This window comes from Penicillium macrosclerotiorum, assembly GCF_028827735.1.
Source record: "Penicillium macrosclerotiorum strain IBT 26536 chromosome Unknown utg000011l_segment0_segment0, whole genome shotgun sequence".
Classification (NCBI taxonomy): Eukaryota; Fungi; Ascomycota; class Eurotiomycetes; order Eurotiales; family Aspergillaceae; genus Penicillium; species Penicillium macrosclerotiorum.
In genome coordinates this window covers 850,016-870,899 of record NW_026643090.1, presented here as the reverse complement: position 1 = coordinate 870,899, position 20,884 = coordinate 850,016, and the positions used below count along the sequence as shown (strand labels likewise).

General features: G+C 50.4%; 9 protein-coding genes across 9 annotated transcripts; 4 read left to right on the top strand and 5 right to left on the bottom strand.

Moving 5' to 3' along the window:
* Positions 1 to 80: 80 nt before the first annotated feature.
* N7462_011278 (class I SAM-dependent methyltransferase) lies at positions 81 to 3,114 on the bottom strand (the record flags this gene model as incomplete). The annotated part of the gene is made up of 10 exons (XM_057082992.1): positions 81 to 188; positions 239 to 287; positions 344 to 546; positions 608 to 746; positions 798 to 2,079; positions 2,134 to 2,208; positions 2,265 to 2,527; positions 2,582 to 2,598; positions 2,672 to 2,803; positions 2,902 to 3,114. The coding sequence occupies 10 exons, from the start codon at positions 3,112 to 3,114 to the stop codon at positions 81 to 83; spliced, it is 2,481 nt and encodes an 826-aa protein (XP_056928347.1).
* A 2,790-nt stretch (positions 3,115 to 5,904) lies between these two features.
* N7462_011277 (Alcohol dehydrogenase 1) lies at positions 5,905 to 6,830 on the bottom strand (the record flags this gene model as incomplete). The annotated part of the gene is made up of 5 exons (XM_057082991.1): positions 5,905 to 6,089; positions 6,172 to 6,443; positions 6,507 to 6,557; positions 6,625 to 6,718; positions 6,770 to 6,830. The coding sequence occupies 5 exons, from the start codon at positions 6,828 to 6,830 to the stop codon at positions 5,905 to 5,907; spliced, it is 663 nt and encodes a 220-aa protein (XP_056928346.1).
* A 39-nt stretch (positions 6,831 to 6,869) lies between these two features.
* N7462_011276 (alcohol dehydrogenase) lies at positions 6,870 to 7,548 on the bottom strand (the record flags this gene model as incomplete). The annotated part of the gene is made up of 3 exons (XM_057082990.1): positions 6,870 to 7,013; positions 7,035 to 7,191; positions 7,286 to 7,548. The coding sequence occupies 3 exons, from the start codon at positions 7,546 to 7,548 to the stop codon at positions 6,870 to 6,872; spliced, it is 564 nt and encodes a 187-aa protein (XP_056928345.1).
* Positions 7,549 to 8,093: 545 nt separating this feature from the next.
* On the bottom strand, positions 8,094 to 8,965 carry N7462_011275 (ADP-ribosylation factor family protein; the record flags this gene model as incomplete). The annotated part of the gene is made up of 5 exons (XM_057082989.1): positions 8,094 to 8,117; positions 8,183 to 8,506; positions 8,584 to 8,667; positions 8,751 to 8,789; positions 8,891 to 8,965. The coding sequence occupies 5 exons, from the start codon at positions 8,963 to 8,965 to the stop codon at positions 8,094 to 8,096; spliced, it is 546 nt and encodes a 181-aa protein (XP_056928344.1).
* Positions 8,966 to 9,517: 552 nt separating this feature from the next.
* On the top strand, positions 9,518 to 11,882 carry N7462_011274 (putative chromatin remodeling complex subunit (Arp8); the record flags this gene model as incomplete). The annotated part of the gene is made up of 4 exons (XM_057082988.1): positions 9,518 to 9,557; positions 9,635 to 9,713; positions 9,803 to 10,205; positions 10,263 to 11,882. The coding sequence occupies 4 exons, from the start codon at positions 9,518 to 9,520 to the stop codon at positions 11,880 to 11,882; spliced, it is 2,142 nt and encodes a 713-aa protein (XP_056928343.1).
* A 751-nt stretch (positions 11,883 to 12,633) lies between these two features.
* On the top strand, positions 12,634 to 14,162 carry N7462_011273 (uncharacterized protein; the record flags this gene model as incomplete). Its single annotated transcript, XM_057082987.1, has 2 exons — positions 12,634 to 12,901; positions 12,964 to 14,162. The coding sequence occupies 2 exons, from the start codon at positions 12,634 to 12,636 to the stop codon at positions 14,160 to 14,162; spliced, it is 1,467 nt and encodes a 488-aa protein (XP_056928342.1).
* A 1,973-nt stretch (positions 14,163 to 16,135) lies between these two features.
* N7462_011272 (uncharacterized protein) lies at positions 16,136 to 16,457 on the top strand (the record flags this gene model as incomplete). Its single annotated transcript, XM_057082986.1, has 2 exons — positions 16,136 to 16,272; positions 16,376 to 16,457. 2 exons carry the CDS (start codon positions 16,136 to 16,138, stop codon positions 16,455 to 16,457), a joined length of 219 nt encoding a protein of 72 aa, XP_056928341.1.
* Positions 16,458 to 16,481: 24 nt separating this feature from the next.
* On the top strand, positions 16,482 to 18,132 carry N7462_011271 (dihydroorotate dehydrogenase 2; the record flags this gene model as incomplete). Its single annotated transcript, XM_057082985.1, has 2 exons — positions 16,482 to 16,940; positions 17,041 to 18,132. 2 exons carry the CDS (start codon positions 16,482 to 16,484, stop codon positions 18,130 to 18,132), a joined length of 1,551 nt encoding a protein of 516 aa, XP_056928340.1.
* A 1,242-nt stretch (positions 18,133 to 19,374) lies between these two features.
* Positions 19,375 to 20,226, bottom strand: N7462_011270 (triose-phosphate isomerase; the record flags this gene model as incomplete). The annotated part of the gene is made up of 1 exon (XM_057082984.1): positions 19,375 to 20,226. The coding sequence occupies one exon, from the start codon at positions 20,224 to 20,226 to the stop codon at positions 19,375 to 19,377; it is 852 nt and encodes a 283-aa protein (XP_056928339.1).
* Positions 20,227 to 20,884: the final 658 nt, after the last annotated feature.

Sequence of the window (20,884 nt, the reverse complement as noted above, 5' to 3'; positions counted from 1 at the left end):
AACTTCACCAAATACTCCGTGATAAAAAAAATGCGCAATAAAAATAGAACCAGGAACCAGCTGAATTCAGTGGGAAATCATTAAGGGAGAAATCTGACAAGGGGAATGGTACGGGAGAAATAAAAGAGCATAACGCTCAAATCTGCAAATCCTCCACACTGGTCGACCGTTTCGTGGACCCGATCGCACTGTCCCCAAGTGATAGTGAGGAAATAGTTCTATTATTTTCAGGACGCACCACGTCATCTTCCTTAGTGCAGATCCAAGTTGAGGCGTACATGTTAACACTGCGGATTATTAGTATTCACTGAAGGCTCTCAAGCTTACAAAAAGGGGTCCTTACCGGTCGATGCATGTACCGGGGAATCGGGCTCCTACACGGCGAGCTGTGAAACCATTCTCTTCAAAGTGCTTGATATACCAAGGCTCAATGCTGGCAGAGCGAAGCAGAATACGGCCGCCTTTCTTCAGCGCGTGGTTGAGACGACGGGCTTGGGCGGACGCAGCATCCTCAGTAGGGTCGAACCAGTCCATAGAATCCATGACCTAAGAAACACACATAAGTGAACGGGACATTTAACGGGTATTAGGCAATGTCTTCACTTACCACGGCGATGGTCAATGTTCCGGGAGTGATGCGGTTGATGACTTCATTAATCTCATCGGTGTGGATGCGAAGACCATCGAAAGAGCCTGGTGTAGAGAGTTTGACATGCGCCTGTGGAGACAAGTATGTGGGGTGACACCTATTATCAAATTAGTAATAGACATGACCAAAATATTGGACGCAGACATACCGGCGAGAGAATTGACCCCGGAGACACAAGTAGTAGAAGTAGTTGTCGTTGCTGATCAAAGTGTCCTTCACCACGGGGTCAAGGGTGTTGACGACGTACTCCCAGATAGACTGACCGCTGACATCCTTGCCTTGCTTCATGTCGGTTGTCAACCCGTTGCGACGGAAGTAGTCATCGACGATCATATTGCGCTGGTTACGTGGCACACCGGCTGCCTTCCAGGCAAACCACTCAGTGCTCACAATAGCCCAGTTCAATGGCTTGCTCAGAAGAACCCGACGGATGCGTGGCCAGATATCTCGCTGCTCATTCAGGGTCTGCGCCTCACACAGCTTATCCACTTCCTTATGGAGGCCAAAGATGTTGAACAAATAACGCACCATCTTGATGGCATGACGTGAGCCGCCAGTCTCATAGAGACCACGCCCAGATTTGGATGTGAAGATGTGGGAGTGTTCAATCCAGTACTGGAAAGCCTGACTAGACAGATGAGGACTGAGCTTTGAGATGAGCAACTCCCGGAATTGCTGGTGCTTGCCCTCGCCAAATATTTTCCACATATCGCGATGTCCCAGCGCAGTAAAGCTGGCTACCTTAAGCTCCAGGAGGTGGTTCTGGTTGGGATTCAAGTCCACTGCATGTACTCGTCGAGGATTCTTTTGAAGATAGTCGAGGATGTTGTCTCCAGCACTTGTGATAGCCAAGATCACATCGTCAGGGCCAATGTTGAGGAGTCGATGATCCACACGCGGGTCTTCCCAGGTGAACGCATAAATGTATTCATTCTGGAATTGGGTGTGCTTTGGCAGCATATCATTGTAGTGAATCCGGTAATGATGATTCTGGTAGAAGGATGATGGAAGCGGCAGGTTGGCGCTGAGGTTGATCACAGCCGACTCGTATGCCTTTGAACGGACCTCGCGTGTGCTGTCCGCAACGGCTTTGTCCATCTCCATCTTGTGGTTTGCAGGAAGAAGATAGGGAGACTCTGTGAAGGATGCATCCAGCTTTTCAATGGCGGCTTGACTCGATGGGGTAGAGGCGATTTCCTTAGGGCAACCAACAAAGATGTAGTAAGGAATACCACCCAGGAGATAGTTTCGCTCGCTTGCAGAGATGACTGTACCGAACTTGTACTCGAGGTAATCGCGACGAGCGGCCTCGAGGCTAACCCGGTCAAAGTCAAACCAGGCACGCCAGAAAATACGACCCAACCAGTTGACATGACGATTGAAGGCACCGCCAGTGTAGTTACGGCAAGACACATCCACAATGCTCTGTACTGTGATGGTTGTTAGAATGATGATTGTTTAGTTATTGGAAACAAATTGCTTACCATAAAAGTCACAGACACCCAGTATGCCCGTAGGCTTTAGGCGGGGATTTAACGAGTCAACCACGCTATAGTAGTCTAAGAAAAGTACGGTTAGTTTCGTTTTGCTTTATTCATAGTTGTGTGGTCTTTACCAGGAATCATGGAAAGGCTATAACTCATGGTGATCAAATCCACACAATCAGTAGTAGAATTATCTGCCGACTTGGGATCGACCTGCTTCTCTGGAAGACGGAAAGACCGGGCATCCTGGCACAGTACAGTCACATTCTTCCATCCTAGGCGTTGAAAGCGTTCCCGAGCAACCTTACAGAGGGACGGCGAGAGATCCACGAGGTATACGTGGTCAAAGAACTTGTCGACGGGAATAAAGGCGGACATAGCCTCGATATTGTATCTGGTTGGGCTAGTTAGCTATTGTTTTATCGATTTCGAGTCAAGCTATATTCACCCAGTGCCGCCTCCAATCTTTCATGGGCAAGAAGCAGTTAGCCTTTATTCGTACCCACTTGTTGACATGGGATGCTCATTCCAAACTCACATCTACCCAGACAGCCTTTCCGGCCGTGATCTCCTTTTTCTCCAGCTTGTATTTCAGCTGAGCTGCAACCAAGCCGAGCATGTCTTCACGGCCATGTAGCAAACGACGACGAGTTGCATCATAAACTGCGGCCTAGTCCCGCTAGTCAGTACAAACATTCCATACCCTCTTTCCCTCGGTTCCGCGAGCCCTCCATGCTTCTCGGCTCGTATCTCGCATTGACCACCTACCTGAGTCTTATAAAAGCTCTCCAATGCCCCCTGCTGACCCTCAGCGGTTTTGTCGTGAGGTTTGAGGAAATTGGCGTATATGAATTTTAGATAGGCGAAAATGCCATGATTTGAGTCCACCTTGACCTGCTGGGAGGAGACCAGCAGAACCAGCGACACGAGGGCAAAAACCAAAAATGCCGCGCCGGCAATGTAGATGTGTAGCCAATCCATTACGTGCGAGCGAAGCAGCGGGGGGAGAATAGGGAAGAAGATGCGGCGGGGGAGGCACGAGGGATGGTATTCATATAGGTCCGCATAAGAGCACCGATGATATGCGCCCCATCTCGAGGGGCACGAGGCATCAGCGACATCCTATCACCGAAACACATGGGTGGGGAGGCGATAAGACCAGACTTGGACAGTGGGGAGTGGGGGAAGGCAAGCAGAGCGCACGTCGAGGTAGGAGACCACGGAGGCACGCAAGTAGCGGATACCTAAAAGGTAAGTCAGAAACCCCGGAAGAGATAATATCAGCATGTACCGAGTACTTCTGTCTTCTCCGTTGTTGGGTGGAACGTAGACCCGTTGCATTGGCGATTTGCGGTTTAGGATTCGCAATTTAGGGTTAGAGGCGAGGATGAGGATCGCCCTTGCCCTCCAAGGATCGACTGCAACCCGATTTTATCCACTAGTTTTCCTTCTGTTTCTCGTCTCCTCTTTGTGATGCGCCATCAGGTAAAGGATTGTGGAGCCCAGAAAATCATATAGCCCGGAGTACTTACGGGTTATTCGGAGACACCCCTAGGGCGGAGTATCTTGTCAAGTGGGTGATTGGGAAATACCTCGAAAGTCATCAAGCCGATTTGGGATAACTTTAAGCGCATTTGGCTTCGTCCTCCCTGCGTTAGTTTCGATTCTCAGACCACTCACAGCTCGGCCAGATAGCATGTGCTTCCCGTGGTTGGAGGTGTTTGGCAGAATTTCAATGGTTATCCAGGGCTGTTCGGCCTCCACTCGGGTGGCCCGCAGCCCATCGCTGCCGCCCGTGGAGACCTGCTGAGGCTACCATAGGTTCACGGGCCAGCGCCCCTCTTGGCTCAACGGGCGCCAATCAAGAACTCCATCGCCAGCACATTCGGCCTTCCCCGGATTTGATGGGTGCTGAAGCATCTCGTCCCTCCTTCACAGACCATTTCCGGGCCCATGCTCCGATGCAAAGCTCGTTTCGCAATATGGAATTATTCACCGATTTGAGACGCATTTGTCAAATAAATTGAGTAGACCCATAGAAAAGATAAGTACCTACTGCAGGTAGGAAGAGATACCCAATTATTATTGCCACTCGCTAATAATCGGTAAGTTCTTGCTCTCATTTTTAGCGTGATTTTGTTTGCTATTTGCATTATTGGACACGACGAAACCGCTATCAGAACTTCCTGCCCCTTTAGTGGTGATCTGCTGCGTCGGACCAGCGCAATACCTCTAACTATAAGCGATCTCGGTTCCTTGGGTCTCTTAATCCCATACTGCCTACCTATACGTTCTTGTAATCCTAATTTTGAGACGCTTTACTCGGCTATGCATGGGGTTTCTGGCATAATGTAGAAATATGGGACACTATAGGCTCCAGAAAATTAAATCTTCACCTGGCGCCTTCAGGTTGTGAATAGATACTCCGTACATTCTGTCCAACCCTCAGGAGGACTGTATCGATGATTCGATGATTCGATGATTCCATCACAAGCCTAACATCTTTGTCGTAGATTTATCATCAAATCAGCTGCTAATCATCTCATCGGTGCTTAAAAGGCACAAGGAGTGGAAAGGGAAATCCATACAATGAACAGCAAAACGAATATTAGCAAATTTTGTTCTTGGCTTGTTATTTGATATTTTCGAGCCCGACTCAACAACCTGGTTCCATAACTCAGTTGGTTAGAGTGTGGTGCTAATAACGCCAAAGTCGAGGGTTCGACCCCCTCTGGAACCACATTCTCTTTTTTACTATTTTGTAATTCTTCTCCATGGAAGAGAGATTACCAAGAGATGATAGCAAGGAACTTGGTTCCTATTTTTGCCTGGAGAGCTTTAGGCCAGACATATAATAGCCAATCTGTGAGAATTGCGGTTGTCTTTTACTAACCATATGCCGGGTGGATAGATTATTAGAATGAGCAACGTGAAAATGATTAATATTACGCACGCTATCCTTCTGTCCCTCCCCAGAATTGATTCACGTTTATATATAAAATGATTTCCCTTTTTTTATTGAGAGCGCGGCGCATTACAACTACAGTCTAATATGAAGGAAATCTACCTGGCAGGGACTGATTAGATTCCGTGGTCACCCTAGCGAAAAGTTCATCTTTTATCTATAGTTGCTACTAACTGGAGAGAAGCCAATTTTGGCAAAGAAGCCTGCGTCTGTGCAGAAATCTGTTCTTTTCCTACCATGCTCATATTGAAGTCCTACTCAAGCGTCCATGCTTTAAAGCAGTTTTCTTGGAAGGAAGAAAAAATTGGCGGTTACGTAGCGCAATAAGGAGGGAAAAAAAGAATGTGGTTCCAGAGGGGGTCGAACCCTCGACTTTGGCGTTATTAGCACCACACTCTAACCAACTGAGTTATGGAACCAAGTTGAGGAAATGCGATGATAAATGCTATAATAGCGTGAGCATTAAAAATCGATTTTATGATTTCTTATCTCAACCCCTGTTTGTAGTTAGTTAGCTCATGATTCCGAACTACCAAGATGTTATACACCCCCCAACCTGGTCTCTAGCATGAGTATGTAAATCATTCCTCTCCGGATGATTTATCCCTGTACCAAATTTCCATATTTCCTCGGAAGGTGCTAAACCCTAATCAAAATGATTTTAAACCATCACACAGCAGCCAAAAACATATATTTACGGGTACCTTTTGGGCCTAGTTGAGGCCTTTTCTCCAGAGTATACAGATGATTCACATCCGATAATATGGGTTGATGTTTCGCATGAAACGAGCCCGAATCAAGTCAGATCATGCAGGAATCTTGAGGACTGCCCTCCCTTCAATCTCCGAACTATTGAGACGCCGCAAGACATCCTCAATATCTGCTAGATCATATACCTCAATATGAGCTTTAACATCGCCCGCTACAGCCAACTCCATAAGTTCCTTCATCTCTCCTGCAGTCCCCGCAGAATTTCCCACAATTGAGAGACCTAATTATAGACTTAGCCTCAGTTTCAAAGTTGAAGTGGTTTAGAAAAAATAATATAAAAAAACCAAATATCGCAAAAGTACAGGGTTGGTTGATACCTTTGACAATCATATCCAGTGGAGTGACGGGAAGCCTGAATGGGACATTTGGAATTCCAACACAAACCAGTGTTCCAAGGCGACGGAGCATCTTCATACTCTGTTCATACGCTCGTTCACCATTGGCTGTGCATATAACCGCATGTGCACCCAAATTTGATGTGATAGCATGGACAGCTTCGGCAGTGTCGACTTCCGAAAAGTCCACAAACTCTGTAGCACCCAAGGATAGACAAAGTTGTCTTTTTTTCTCACCCCTAGGTCGAGTTAGTACAAACAAAAGAAATAGGTCAAGATGTTAACTCATGCAGTACACATACTTATCGACCGCGATAACCCGAAGTCCTTGTTTAGCTGCAATTTGCACGCCCCTATACACGGAGGTTAACTCCCTTCAAAATCATATAGATTTAAAATTCAAAAGATGAATGCTCATACATATGTCCGAGACCTCCACCTGCTCCGAGAATCACAATCCAATCGCCCGGGCGTGTCTTTGTTTTTTTAATCGATGAATACATGGCGATTCCGGCTATAATTTATCAAACGACACAGCCACTGAAAAGCACAGTGCAAAACATACCGCATAAGAGAGGGGCAGCCAATTCCGGAGGTATACCTGGGGGAATCTTGGTAGCGTGCATAGCTGGGCTGACAATATACTCTGAAGCAGGATCATAGGATTAGTGCTGAGCATTAAATTGCACGATGAAAGTAGCACTGCTCACGCTGAAAGGTACCCGGAACATTCTTCCCATCAAGAGAGACATCAGTAACAAATCAAGCAGACGTTGACCTCGGCAGTGCATTATCACTTGTTGGTGTAGCTAAGAAGAAGTTAAACTCACTGCTCCAGCATTCTGCTGGTAAGGACAGGCTGTATGATTGATTGCACAAATTTCGCATTCCAGACAAGAGCTGTATAGCCATCTGGTCAAAGGGACATAAATCAGTGCTGACCCATCAAAGCCGAACTGAGGCATCCAGCCACATTGATATACTAACCTAATTCCCACTCTCTGGCCAATCCACTGCTTCTCATCGACACCTTGTCCCACTGAAGTGAAAAAGCGCAACAAGTTAAATCGAGACCGTAAACATCAGTTCAATTATGAAGCCTCTTTTAATACCTGCAACAATTGTCCCCACTCCCTCATGGCCAGCGACATCAGTCAACATTGGGGTGTCACCTCGAATACTATGCACGTCTGTATGACACACTCCGGAATACTCAAGTTTTACCAATACTTCACCGTCACATGGAAGTGGCACGGGATGTTTGTGGTTGATTTGTATCTTGAAGGATCCAGACGCCCCACCTGGGGGAATAGCAGCCGCGATTTGAGTCAAAGGAATATCCATGTCGGCTTTTCTTCTTCTAGATCTTCAGGTACCAATATTGCTGAAATCGAAACTGACGGGTTGGTAGAAAGAAGATACGAGGGGGGGGGGAACTCGATCGAATCGTGCACAGACTTGATAGGTACAGCCGATTGCGTGCATCTCTCCGATGCGGGGGTTACATGACGCTTATCTTCCCGAGTGCAAGATAGCAGGAAAGGGGCCCCCATTATCTTGGGCTAACGTGGTTGATAGGAATGACGGTATATTGAAGCTATACCGATACCGGATTGCCTTGATTGCCCCGGGGTCTTTCTACGCATCATCGATCTTGATTCGTCGCAGCAGCAGTTCCATTAAACTATTATCTAACGGCCGCTGGACAAGCACACCCCAAACCATGTAGCAATATAAGACAAGGACCCAGTCCATCCGAGGAGAGTCGAAGAGAAGAAACAGCACGGCACCTCTGAATGCAGCAGAACGGGCCTCGAATCGCGTGAGCAACCGAGGTGCAAGGTATATATCGAAGATCAAAATCTATAGCCCGAGAAGAACGTAGCACCTCATGTTTCCGCCTGGATGGTTTGCTATAAAGAAATCAGGTCAGTATCAATCGAACAATCAGAAGGCTGGGTCGAAGAGAGACACATACAACCAGCCAATCCATGCCCTCATCAATACCCTTGCCATCAATGGCGGAACAGGCCACGATACTCCAGTTGCGGTCCCGCAGATCTCCCAGCTTCAGTGCCTCTGAAATTTCGCCTGCGCCCTTTGCCCCGGGCTGATCCTGCTTGTTGGCGAACACTAGCAGCGCCGCGTCGCGGAGTTCTTCCTCGTTCAGCATAGCTGCCAACTCATCCGCTGCAGTTCCTAATCGCTCGATATCTGTCGAATCAATGACGAAGATAACGGCAGCAGTGTTGGCGTAGTAACATCGCCAGTAGGGACGGATGGATGTTTGACCACCAAGATCCTAGAGCCACTACTGTTAGCGGGGTATGATAAACATCGATGGGACGATGGACATTGATATAATTCTCAAATACATACCCAGACGTTCAAGTTCAAATTCTTATATGTAACCGACTCGACATTAAACCCGATGGTGGGAATAGTAGTGACAACCTCCCCGATCTGAAGACGCGAGAGATATTAGCTCCAAGATGGCACGCTAGTTGCGACTGAAAAGTAATTTATTAATAAACTCGAGGACATACCTTCAGCCTATAGAGCAAAGTGGTCTTTCCAGCATTGTCCTGCACTCAAAGCAACCCAGTCAGCCTTTGAAACTGAGATTCATCGAAACCTGCGCTAGCATCCCCGCCGCCGTGACGATTCCTCTCGAGTGTCCACGTACAAGACCCAAAATTAGGATTCGAGTCTCCTTCTTGCTCCAGAGCAGATTGGATAGCCACGACATAGAGTTCCCCATGGTTGTGTGTGATCGGCTCTTGTATTCTTTAGTCGTAAAGCGCCGAGTTTTTGCGGCAAGTATGCAGAGGGGCGTGTTCAAGCTGATGCGATGGCGTCTGCTGACGAGAGGAGGCGATGCAGGGAGGATCGTTGAAGGAAAGAGAACCCGGATCTCTATGAAACACAAGATAGAGAAAGGGCGGGGTCGCGGAGAGTGAGGAAGTGAAGAGCAATGAAAGGAGGTCCTCGTTTGGTGGCAACTGCATGCGATTGGCGATCGGTCTGTCCGGGCGGTCAATCGGGGAGGCCGTCGATGGCGCCGCGCTTCAAGACGTCGACTCTGAAGCTTCCCGGCTGAAGCGTCCTCGTCATTTTCGGCTGTTGCCTCTCCTCCAATCCTCACTTCCAGCGTCCTTTCATCTTCATCGGGACTAGATCAACAACAGACCCCTGCGTCATTCAGCGGGATACCCAGGAAACCGTCAAGGCCTAGCTCGTACGCTCCCTGGATTCCGTCGCACTCTGCCCTGGAATTGGCCGGGCAGGACAATTGCACGCACAAGAAATCATCATGGTGGGCAAAAAGTCGGGCAAGGCCCTTCGAGATGAAGGTAATTTACTGTGACCTCTCTTTCCACTTGCTGGGGACGATAGGGAGCAATTCGCTAACAGCCAACAACCCATTCAGGTCTGGAACGGACGGACAATAATATGGACCTATCGAGCTGGCCACAGATACCGGCCATCAATCAAAAAAACTACTATACGTATGTGATCACAATCATCTGTATTTATTGTCTGCCGATGTCTCCTCGTATGAAGGCGCCCCGCTGATTGCGCTTTGTTCATAATCTAGCGATTATCTCAAGCGAGATGACCAATACCTCGCCTTCCGACTTCAAAATGAAGAGGCCCGCACGAAGATGGCCAAAACGGCCAAGGACCGCGACCGTGCTCTCGCAATGGCGAAGTCGAATGAAGCAGCAGAGCCAGAGGCGGATGCAGACGGCGACGCAAACATGGAAGATACAGAAGAAACTCCAGCGGAAGCTGCTGGCTCTAAGGTCATCGTCATTCATGTTGGAAGTCAGAACCTACGAATCGGGCTGGCCAGTGATGCTTTGCCAAAGAGCGTGCCGATGGTAATCGCAAGGAAGTCAGCCACTAACGAAAGCGAGGACAGAGAAGAGCCCAAGCCTAAGAGGTTAAAGCGGGATGATGGATCTGATGTAGAGCCAGAGAAACTTTTCGGACCAGAGGTGAGCCACATGAAGGTTATTGGGAAGATACAGACCATCTCTAATTCAAAATACTAGTGGTCCGCCCAATTCAGCAAGATGTCCTCCGACTTGAAGGTGCGCATGCGGCAAAACAAGCGTCGAATGTTGCCCAACTCCAAGGAGATGGTGGTGAACTACAATCGCAGAACGGTGCCAGAGACTATTTCGGAACACAATGACCCCATGCGTGTTGAGTGGACGGAGCTTGAGAGCCCGCCACCTGAGTATATTGTTGGGCAGCCGGCATTAAGATTGCCTGACTCTTCAAAACCTCGCTACAAGCTATACTGGCCGATCCAGAATGGATTATGCAATGAGAAGGACTATAATAGCAAAATGATGCTGTTCCTGGACATTTCCTTAATCCTTGAAGATGCTATCAAAAACCAGCTGGGCCTGACCAGCAAGAAGGACTGGCTCCAATACTCTTGCGTGTTTGTCATCCCGGATCTCTATGAGAAATCCTATGTCACCCAAGTGCTGGAGATATTAATGCGAGAATTTTCATTTGCTCGAGTGTGTTTCATCCAAGAGAGCCTGGCAGCAACCTTCGGCGCTGGATTTACCTCTGCTTGTGTGGTCGATATTGGAGCTCAGAAGACCTCGATCTGCTGTGTTGAAGAGGGCATGTGCGTGGAGAACTCGCGAGTGAACTTGAAAATGGGTGGCAACGATGTGACCGACACGTTCGTCAAAATGATGCTACATGACCATTTCCCCTACTCTGATATCAACCTGTGGCGGAGATATGACTTCTTGCTTGCGGAAGAGTTGAAGAAAAATCTCTGCACGATGAACGAGGCCAATGTTTCACCGCAAGTGTTTGATTTCCATCTTCGGGTGGCCGGCCAAGACACGGAGAAGCATACATTTAAGGTTTTTGACGAGGTTCATTTGGCACCGATGGGTTTCTTTGAACCAACAATTTTCGACAATGTACGCAAACTTGACGGGCGGCGGAAGCTGATTGACCGATCAGTTGATATCTATGATGGCCAACCGAATGATCCCACATCAGCAGCCCAATCCGAGATCATGACCGCTCTTGCACCTCCTCTACCCAAAGTGAACGGAGAAGCGCAGGCTACTACTTCGGAGTTACAGGCGACTCCTAGCCGGCCCCAACATCCGGGTGCCTTGGGCCGAGTACAGGACCAGGAGGCCACTCCTCGGTCCTCCGTGGCCGGTTCTCCAGCCCCCGAAGCTACCGGAACTCCACAAGCAGGCGGAACCAGTACTCCTGCGGCCACTGCTCCAGTAGCACAGCCTGCACGTCCTGCTGTGGAATACCGCGATGATATCCTGCCTGTGTTCGCTCTGGATAATGCGATCCTCACCTCGATTGCTCATGCCGCTCGCTCTGATGAGAAGAAGATGCGCGATTTCATTGGCGGAATCATGGTCGTTGGCGGTGGCAGCCTTACGAACGGCTTCCATCTCTTTTTGGAGGAGCGACTGCAAGCTCTCCGTCCCGGCTTTGCCAAGGAAATCATGATTGGAGTGCCACCGCGAGACCTGGATCCCCAGGTGGTTGTCTGGAAGGGCGCTAGCATTTTCGGCAAGTTGAGCGGGACCAATGATAGCTGGATCGGTAAACTGGAGTACGATCGCCTGGGGCACCGATTGATGGCATATAAGTGCATGTGGGCCTATTAAGGCTATGATGAGTTCGGTGTTTTCATGCAATGGGTGTTCGGGATTCGATATGGAAAAGGCTCTATTTCAATCATTCTTCTGCTTACTTGAATTCAAAACGGCCCCCTGGCAATTAGAATCGGCTTTAAAAGGACACTTCACCCCACATGACCCGTCCTTTCTTCTTTGATTTGAAGTAAACCCCCTGGTACTTGCCCTGTTACCACTATAAACATTAAAATCACGTGCCTGAATACTCCTATCCATGATCCCAAATTCGCACCCCCCAACATGGCAGGCGGTCTAGACGGGCAGGATATTCGGGAAGTCTACATCTCGGATCTGGGACGCTCTCTGGTTCCAGCTCTCTGAATCAAGACCAAGCCCATTGGGTTCTTCCGGGATACTGTTTCTGAAGTCCTTCTATCAGTCTTATAACATATCTGGGACTCTCATTTTTTCTCGCTTGTCTTTTCTACCCAGGTCTTTCGTTGCCTGGCCCTTTCCGCAGCGAGAACCACCGCCTGTCAAAGGTATGAAATATGAACCTCAAGATTGAAGGGTGCTTCTGAGCTAAACACTCCCCAAGAATCGAGGAAATCACACCTGCACGCGAACTCAATTAACAAGTCTCCTTGAGACTCTTTATCGGGACCGCAGAATTCGGTAAGCTTGCGATGTGCGACTTCGGCGCAAACCTCAATGTTGATTCACTTTCGCGCATAGCCAACGATTCCTTTAAGTGGGGCTCTGAATCCCAATCCCAAACATAATGCCGTCCAACTCTCGCGATGACAAGTCCTCCGGAGGCTTTCATCAGGAGTATATCGCGTCTCTGCGTTACCGAAATGATCTTCCTCCCCCGGACATGCCCCCGAAGCTCCTCGATATTCCTCACGAAGGGCTGAGCCGTTTTCTTACTCCTGGCTTTGCATCGAATCTTGCCAGACGCGAGGAGCCTAACATTGATGTTGATGCGGAGGGCGGCATGCCCATTGACCTTGTTGGCATCCCAGGTCTGCATCTGGGGGACGAGAGCGGTATGTCAAATTGGCTGCATAGCAGAAGACCTTAAGGCTAGCTGAAACTAATGGAATTGCAGCCATCATGGCTCCTGAACACCCCCAACCAATTGACCCGGCCGACCTACCTCTTTTGATGACCCTCGACCAACTCCGAAACCCCGCGCCAAAGAACGTCAATGTCAGTTTCCTTCGTCGCACCCAGCATATCTCTGTCGACCGCGGGGCAACGACTGCACTTACCCCCGCGAAAGCGCAAGCCCGAGCCACAAAGAAAGGAAAGACATCGGTAGATGATCCGAAGCACGTTAAGAAGTTTATTCAGAAGGGATTCGATATTGCCTACCCTAAAAGCAAGCACACTGGCGAGGATACAGAGAGTCACATTCGGGGCCTTCCTGCCACAAAGGCGGAAACAGACGCTTGGGCGAGCCCAGTTCATCCCGAAAACCCGAAGCTCAAGCCTGTTGGCTTCTTTCCCGTGCTCCCTGATCTTGAAGGGTTCCCAGACCCTGGTGGCTACGTCCAGTTTAAGTTCGACAAAGCTCCTGTTTCCGGGCATGCTGGCAAGCGTGACAAGAGAATGGATATAGCTCTCCTCCGCCCTTCTGCACCCGAAGAGCGTATCTGTCAAGAGCATGCTTCTAAGCAAGCTCTTCACAAGGCCAGTCCCGATATCTACCCGGACCCCGGCCCCGTCCCTTGGGACTACGAGCTACTCCTCCCCGAGAAGAACGAATCTGTCAGGAACATCCGCGTTAGCATGAACTTGAACGACCCGAACCGCGACAGCCAGGACCTTTATACGCACGAGGGCCCCGATGGAAACAAGTTTCATCGCTATGATCGCGTTCGCACCTATGCCACGACTGCTCAGACCCTCAGCAACGACCAAAAGCAGAGAGATATTGCTTTGACTCTTTACAGACCAGCCGAGGGTGACGACAAACAGCTTGCTGCTTATTATTATCCCATCATCGGCAAGACGCGCCTCAAGCCCGAGCGCGCTCGTACCATCGCCCAGGCTGGTTTGGCACCTACTGCCACACAGATTCAGGAAGATCGTGTCGACCAGATGCAGGTGGTAGTTCGTGATCCCGATGATGCGGAGATGTACAAGCGATCTTTGCACCGGGCGAATATCGACCCGAAGTTCGCACAAACTCTCCCGTCACCTCCAGAGCCTCCTGTCGAAGACGATGCCTCACCGGAGGCAGAGGAACCAGCTGAGGATGACCTTCGTGACACAGTGGACGATGAACAAATGAGTGACGAGTAAGACATGGGCTGTAGTGACAATGCGCATCGGCGGTTTCTCTTTCTTGAACATTGCAACTTCGGCGTCTTTTCTATGGTGCCTGGCGTCCGGGTGTAAGACAAAAAGGCGTTTGTATGTGTAGAAATTCAGCGGACCCCATAATACCAGTACAAAATATTGTTGTCTTTCAATCGTGATTCCAAATAGATGTTTTGTATTGGCTTAAATTACCAGTTAGCTGTGCTCAGAACTTGTATATAATCCCAATGAAGTAGATAATTACAACTCACGATATTGCATCTAAGTAAGCCCTGGCGCTTTGGCAGAAGGATAATCGTGCTGAGCTTTCCCCCTTAATGTTTACTAAATAATGATACGTAGATTTTAGTGGTAGTACTAGATATAGATAGGCTCCCGGATCACAACATTATATTTATAACCTAACTAGAGCCCTAAATGAAGTCCGGATTATATTAGATCTTGCGGGAAATCATAGAAGAATACCCTTCAGGAATTAGTGAAACATCTTGTAGAGCGTAATATATATATAGTGAAACTATTCAATCTATTGAAAATTAGGCAGGTCTTATACAATAGGGCCAAGAAGACCTTTCTGAAGGAAGTAGGAAATATATATCGATTAGTGGTAGAAAAGGGTTTAGTACGAGATTTTAGTATAGAAATAAATAATCTAAAGTGGGTAAGGCTGAGCGTCGTATTTCACAAGCTAGTAGTAGATAGACTTGTGGTAAGTACCGAGTTCCAGAATTCTTCATATTATGGATCTTGCTACCTTGAAGCCTTTAATTGGATGGGTCCCAATTATTGCGAATAGATGGGCGAAGAAGTTGTGAGAGTGGCTAGTAACACTGCCAGAGGTTCTCTCTCACTGGGTAAAATGAGCTAGCTAATCTGATCTGGCTGATGGGCAGGGGGTTTGAATATTTAGGGAGTGAGCCAAAACTTTCGAATTTAAGGGAAACCTTTGGGGTTTCAGACCAGCCCTGGCGCATGGGTGACTATAGAACACGAGCTATTTCCAGATTCCAAAAGACACATGGAATTTTAAGACACCACCACGCTGGATCTACCATATTATGGACCAGTCATCACAACGGGAGAGTTGCCTGCTAGACGAAGAATTGGGGTTAGTGGGTCCTTCCTTGTACACCTTAGTACTGCCCTGGATTACTTGAACCATAGAGACTCATTCTCAGTGCAACATAATTGGACGTACGAGGAAAACATTTACTAAAATTGATCGGCATACCTACGCAAACTATTATCGCAACATCATATAATTATTAACCCTTTCCAAGTCATTTTCGTTCTAGGACCAACCTGTTTTTCGACCTCGATTATACACTATGACGAGTTCGACCGCCATAATCACCACGACCACCACCCATGTGATCAACAGTCAACACAAAATTTACATACAAGATCCATTTACTCTGGGGCTGTTTGACCAACTTGGTCATTTTGCATCACCTCTAATCGCCGTATGGTTCCATGAATCTTCGTCCTAACTACGGAACGTATAAACCAGGGAACTAGTAAAGCAACTAGCCTACTAATCAGTATACCCTACTAATCAGTATACCCTACTAAATCATAATATAAACAAGGACCTTTTCATAGAAGAAATCGTCTATATTTCAGGGATGATCTACTAGTATCCGCTAAGACCCCAACATTATTGGTGAAAATTCAGATCTAGTGGCTTAAGCAACATTCAACGAGGATGAAAAATCCAACCAGACTTCTAGCAGCAAATAGTCTTGTTTGCAGTTTACATATATGTTTCGTTGTATGGAAGAGTGCGTTGAATTCACAACCCTTGGTAAAGGGACAAGCATAATCAACATATCATTTTATAGTTTTCTAGTAATTCTGTTAGCACAAAACTTCAATAATCAACATCAAACTCTCTCTTTCGCCTACAATGCGTTTTCTGGAACCCATCTATAGAGGAAGTACAAACTCTGGTTCCAATGGCCCTTCACCGCCTCCAGATGGCGGGAGATCTCGGCCACCGCCCACATCGGCAATTGCAGGCCGATTCCGCCCTACAATACGCAGTTCTCGAATCTGCAAGGGAGCTGCAAAACCTCGGAAAAAAGCCATTGCAGTAAGTTCCAGCTCCTCAAAACCTCTTCCTGTACCTGGCTGGAAGTGCGCAACCCTAGGGGAAGCCCCGTCAAGCCCCAGATTCAAGCTTCATTCATCCTCAGGTCATTGCCGTTGAAATCCAAGGAACTGACCGCAATCGACCAGGTCCCATCCGGCGCACACCCGCCGCGGAAGGCCAATTAAGCGCAATTTGCCTGTCGAGAACCCATGACGTCGAGCTCTGCCTCAATCGCCTGGCGAGCGAGCCTTCGGGCTCGCGCCGTCCCCGCATCCCGTTGGACGCAGCGGCCGTCCGCCCTGCTGTCCAAGCGGGCCGAACGCCTGCCCAGCGCTGTGCGATACGCTTCGGAAGCCTCGCCCGCTGCTGCCGCCGCTGAAAACGCGAAGGAGCTGCCCAAGGAGCTCCCGAAGAAGGCGGGCCGTGGGTCGAGAAAGGCTCTGTACGGCACGTCGTTGGCTGTCGTGCTGCTGGTGGGATATATCTATGGAACCGATACCCGGGCCAGTTTCCACCGATATGGCGTCGTGCCTCTTATCCGACTGCTGTACCCGGACGCTGAGGATGCGCACCATCTCGGTGTTGACCAATTGAAGACGCTCTACCGGTTTGGCTTGCACCCTCGTGAACGGGGCGACCCAGACCGTGATGGCGCCCTGGCTACAGAGGTATGCGTGACTCGTGCATTCGCTATGCCTGATGACCCTCTTCCCCCCAGGACCCAGTAATATAAATGATTCGCAATATTGACATATGGGTCGTTTGCAGGTCTTTGGCTACACCCTCTCTAACCCCATTGGCATTTCGGCCGGTCTCGACAAGCACGCCGACATCCCCGATGCCCTCCTCGACATCGGCCCGGCGATTGTCGAGGTTGGTGGTACCACTCCCCTTCCCCAGGAAGGTAACCCGAAGCCGCGAGTCTTCCGTCTGCCCTCGCAGCACGCCATGATCAACCGTTACGGCCTTAACTCTAAGGGCGCTGACCACATGGCCGCCGTGCTGAAACAGCGTGTCCGCGACTTCGCCTACGCCGCAGGCTTTGGCGAGCAGGATGCCGCTGAGCAGCGCGTGTTGGACGGTGAGGCCCACGTGCCCCCGGGCAGTCTGGTGCCCGGCAAATTGCTGGCAGTGCAGGTGGCCAAGAACAAGGTCACACCAGACGGTGACATCGACGCGATCGCACGCGATTACGTATACTGCGTGGATCGTGTGGCGCGGTACGCAGACATCTTGGTAGTGAATGTGTCGAGCCCGAACACTCCTGGTCTGCGTGATCTGCAAGCTGCGGCACCGCTAACGGCCATCCTGACCGCCGTCGTGGGCGCCGCCCGCGCCGTCGACCGCAAGACCACACCCGCCGTCATGGTCAAGGTCAGCCCGGATGAGGACTCGCCTGAGCAGCTGGCCGGCATCTGCGAGGCTGTCTGGAACTCCGGTGTCGACGGCGTCATTGTCGGCAACACGACCAACCGCCGGCCCGCCCCGCTGCCCGCCGGCTTCGTGCTTCCGCCTGCCGAGCAGCAGACACTCACCGAGACCGGCGGCTACTCCGGCCCGCAGTTGTTTGACCGCTCTGTTGCCTTGGTTGCCCGCTACCGCGCCATGCTAGACCAGGGCCCCCCATCGCAGACGGAGGCCCCGACCTCAACGGACGAGGCTGGTGCTGCGGCCGAGACGCCAGCGCACGCGCGCAAAGTCATTTTCGCTTCGGGCGGTATCACGACTGGCCAGCAGGCGCGCCAGGCGCTGGAAGCGGGTGCCTCCGTGGCGATGATGTATACAGGCGTGGTGTATGGCGGTATCGGCACGGTGACACGGGTGAAGCAGGAGCTGCGCGAGGAGCTGCAAAAGAAATGAAGCGGTCTGCACGAGGAAGATGAAGTGAGGCGTGCGCCAAAAAGAGATTGAGAAAGATCAATTACGGAAAAGCCAGGCTCTAGATTTTTCATTTTTTTCAGATTCGTTTCTTTTTCTCTCTTTTGGGATGTACATAGTATATGATAGGAAAATCCAGCATTGACCAGCCTACAGTGGCACCGATCAATAGATTGAATAGAGAAGACGAATGTATATCCTTTTCTCTTGTTCTCTTTCTACCCCTTTTCCGTAGTAGTCGACTTTTGAGATATTTTGATATTGAGGTGGGTCTATTGTTTCTCTCTCGCCCGATAGAGAGTCCATCGGAGTCGAGTCGCCTACCAACCTAGGGCGCCGCGTGGGTTCGGAGTCTGCTCCGTCCTGCCAAACAGGGGAGTCCCGACGAACTCATTAAATTCAGGAGCAAGCAGGCTCGGGTTACTCGATATGTACAATCGAGTCGAGTCCCCGCCCCATGGAGCCCAGATTACCCGACGGGGGAAGAAGACCCTCTCGTGCCTTCGGTGCAGATCTAAAAAAAGCTTTAAAGTCATCTGAGAATGCAAGTCTCTGATCGTCCGCGTGACAGGGTGGGGGGGGGGACACAACTGGCGCGCACAAAGCATCCACCGTGCACGCTAGGGAGGGGGAGTTCGCATCTGCAGAAGGTCTGGAAAACCGTGGGCGCTCCATTGGTGCTCCATAAAAAATGGACGGCAGTAGTACGGGCGGTTCCCCCTAGGAGCTTCAGTGGAGTCGGGGCTCCATTTTGCTCCATCGGTAACGGGATCCCCCAGATAGGCTTCCCGAGAAAAGATGGGGTCGCGGCACTTTCGGGATCGCGCTGGGGCCCGGGGAGCGTTTGCTCGGTTGAATTGGAAAAAAAAGACAGCAATTGATCCACCAAGTGGACACGAGGTGGTTCCTTTTTTTTCTGACCTATTCTCATGGGCAAATGGGCAATTCGAGGCTTGTGGTGCGGTGCTGGTCCACTTTTGTTTATTGTCTATTGCGGTCCCGTACGGAGAGGGCGTATCCTCATGACGGTATAGTGTAAGAGGCGAAACCACAATACCACCTGTTGATGCACTTCCTGTTTAGATGGCCTTCAGACTGGGAGATGCAATGCAATGATGCTGGATTAGAAGGAAAAGAAAACGAAATTTAAACCAAAAAGCAAGGGTCATAGAATCAGAGTGTCAGGGTCGTGAGAACTTGGGCAGGCGGTGATGCAGTTCATGTTCAAACCAGGGACTCTTCCACCTCGCGGACGACCTTGCGCACCCCCTCGACCTCGTGGGCGAAGCGCCCGAGGAACATCCCGTCGACGGCCTTGCCCAGGCCGCCCGCGCCCCAAAGACCAGGTCCTGCGCTGCCACCGTAGAGCACCCGGGCTGTCCCCAGGCGGGAACCAATCACCCCGCGGATGCCCTCCACGACGGCCGCGACGTGGTCAACACCCGCTGGCTTGGGTTTGCCAATCGCCCACACGGGCTCGTAAGCAAAGATGACCGGCGCATCGGCAGGGATCGCAGCTAGTACCGCGCGGATCAGGACGGCGCATTCAGTAACCGCCTGGCCAACGGCCTCCGAGGCCACGGCACCAGGAGCAGTGATCTCGCCGACACAGACAAGCGGCACCATGCCCTGGGCACAAGTGGCCGCAGCCTTACGTGCGGTCTGATCGTCAGTTTCGCCAAAGATCGCGCGACGCTCGGCATGACCCAACTCGACAATGGAACAGCCGAGAGACTTGATTGCAGCGGGGGAAACCTCGCCGGTGTAGGCACCGTAGTCTGCCCACATACAGTCCTGGGCCCCAAGCAGGAAGGGCGGCGGGGTCACCGACGTGCCAGATGCGAGTAGCTTCTGCTCATACTCCTTGAGAATCTCTGCGCAGGGCCAAATGGTGAGAAAGTCGGGAATCAGGGCTAAAAGCAGCTTCTCCCGGTTGGCGGGCTGGACGATCTGGTGGGCAGGGTCGAGGAGACTCCGGAGATAGGCGAGCGTACGGTCCGGGGTGAAGTACATCTTGAGTGAGATGAGAAGAAGCTTCTCCGGGAGCACGGGATAGGAAATTGTAGAGGTGGTCATGGTAGATGGATGAATGGAGTTGTGGGGTAGTTATTGAGCGGCTCTGGGGAGTTGTTGGTTGCTGATAGAAGAGAAGTTGAAAAGTGAGGGCGCATTGGGGGGCGGTCGATCTTCCCCGGACAATTGGATTCGCCGGTGTCGGGTCAAACGCTCTTGAGAACGCGGCCAAGGGAGTGCGACTGGTGTCTGCGAAGAGAACAGGTGTCCCTAGACCAATTGGACATATTGGAAGGTTTATCGAGATGTTGGACGGGTCTTGTTTCGCGTCTAGTCCGTAATTCGAACGAGGCGCAGGGGGCGTCAACGCCATCCCGTGTGCGCGCATTCGTGGCCCGGCATGGCTGCGCTAAGAGCCAAGGGCCTGTTCCCCGCGTGAAACCTCATCGGAATCGAGCACGGGCTCTGGAAGATCCGAATGATGTCACAGGGATTGCGAAAGAGCCCGTGTCGGGCAGTTTGGCTGCAGCAGGGCGGGCCACAGACCATCACGGACCATCATGAGCCATCCCGGACTATCGCGGGCCTACCACAGTCGACTCGGAGCTTTTCAGGTACGTCCAGATACTTCCAGGTACAAAGAATGGGTGGGCCATCGATTCGGAGTCCGAGTGTATCTAGGTGAAACGACGTCAAGAATCAAAATGAGGCCGCACGAAAA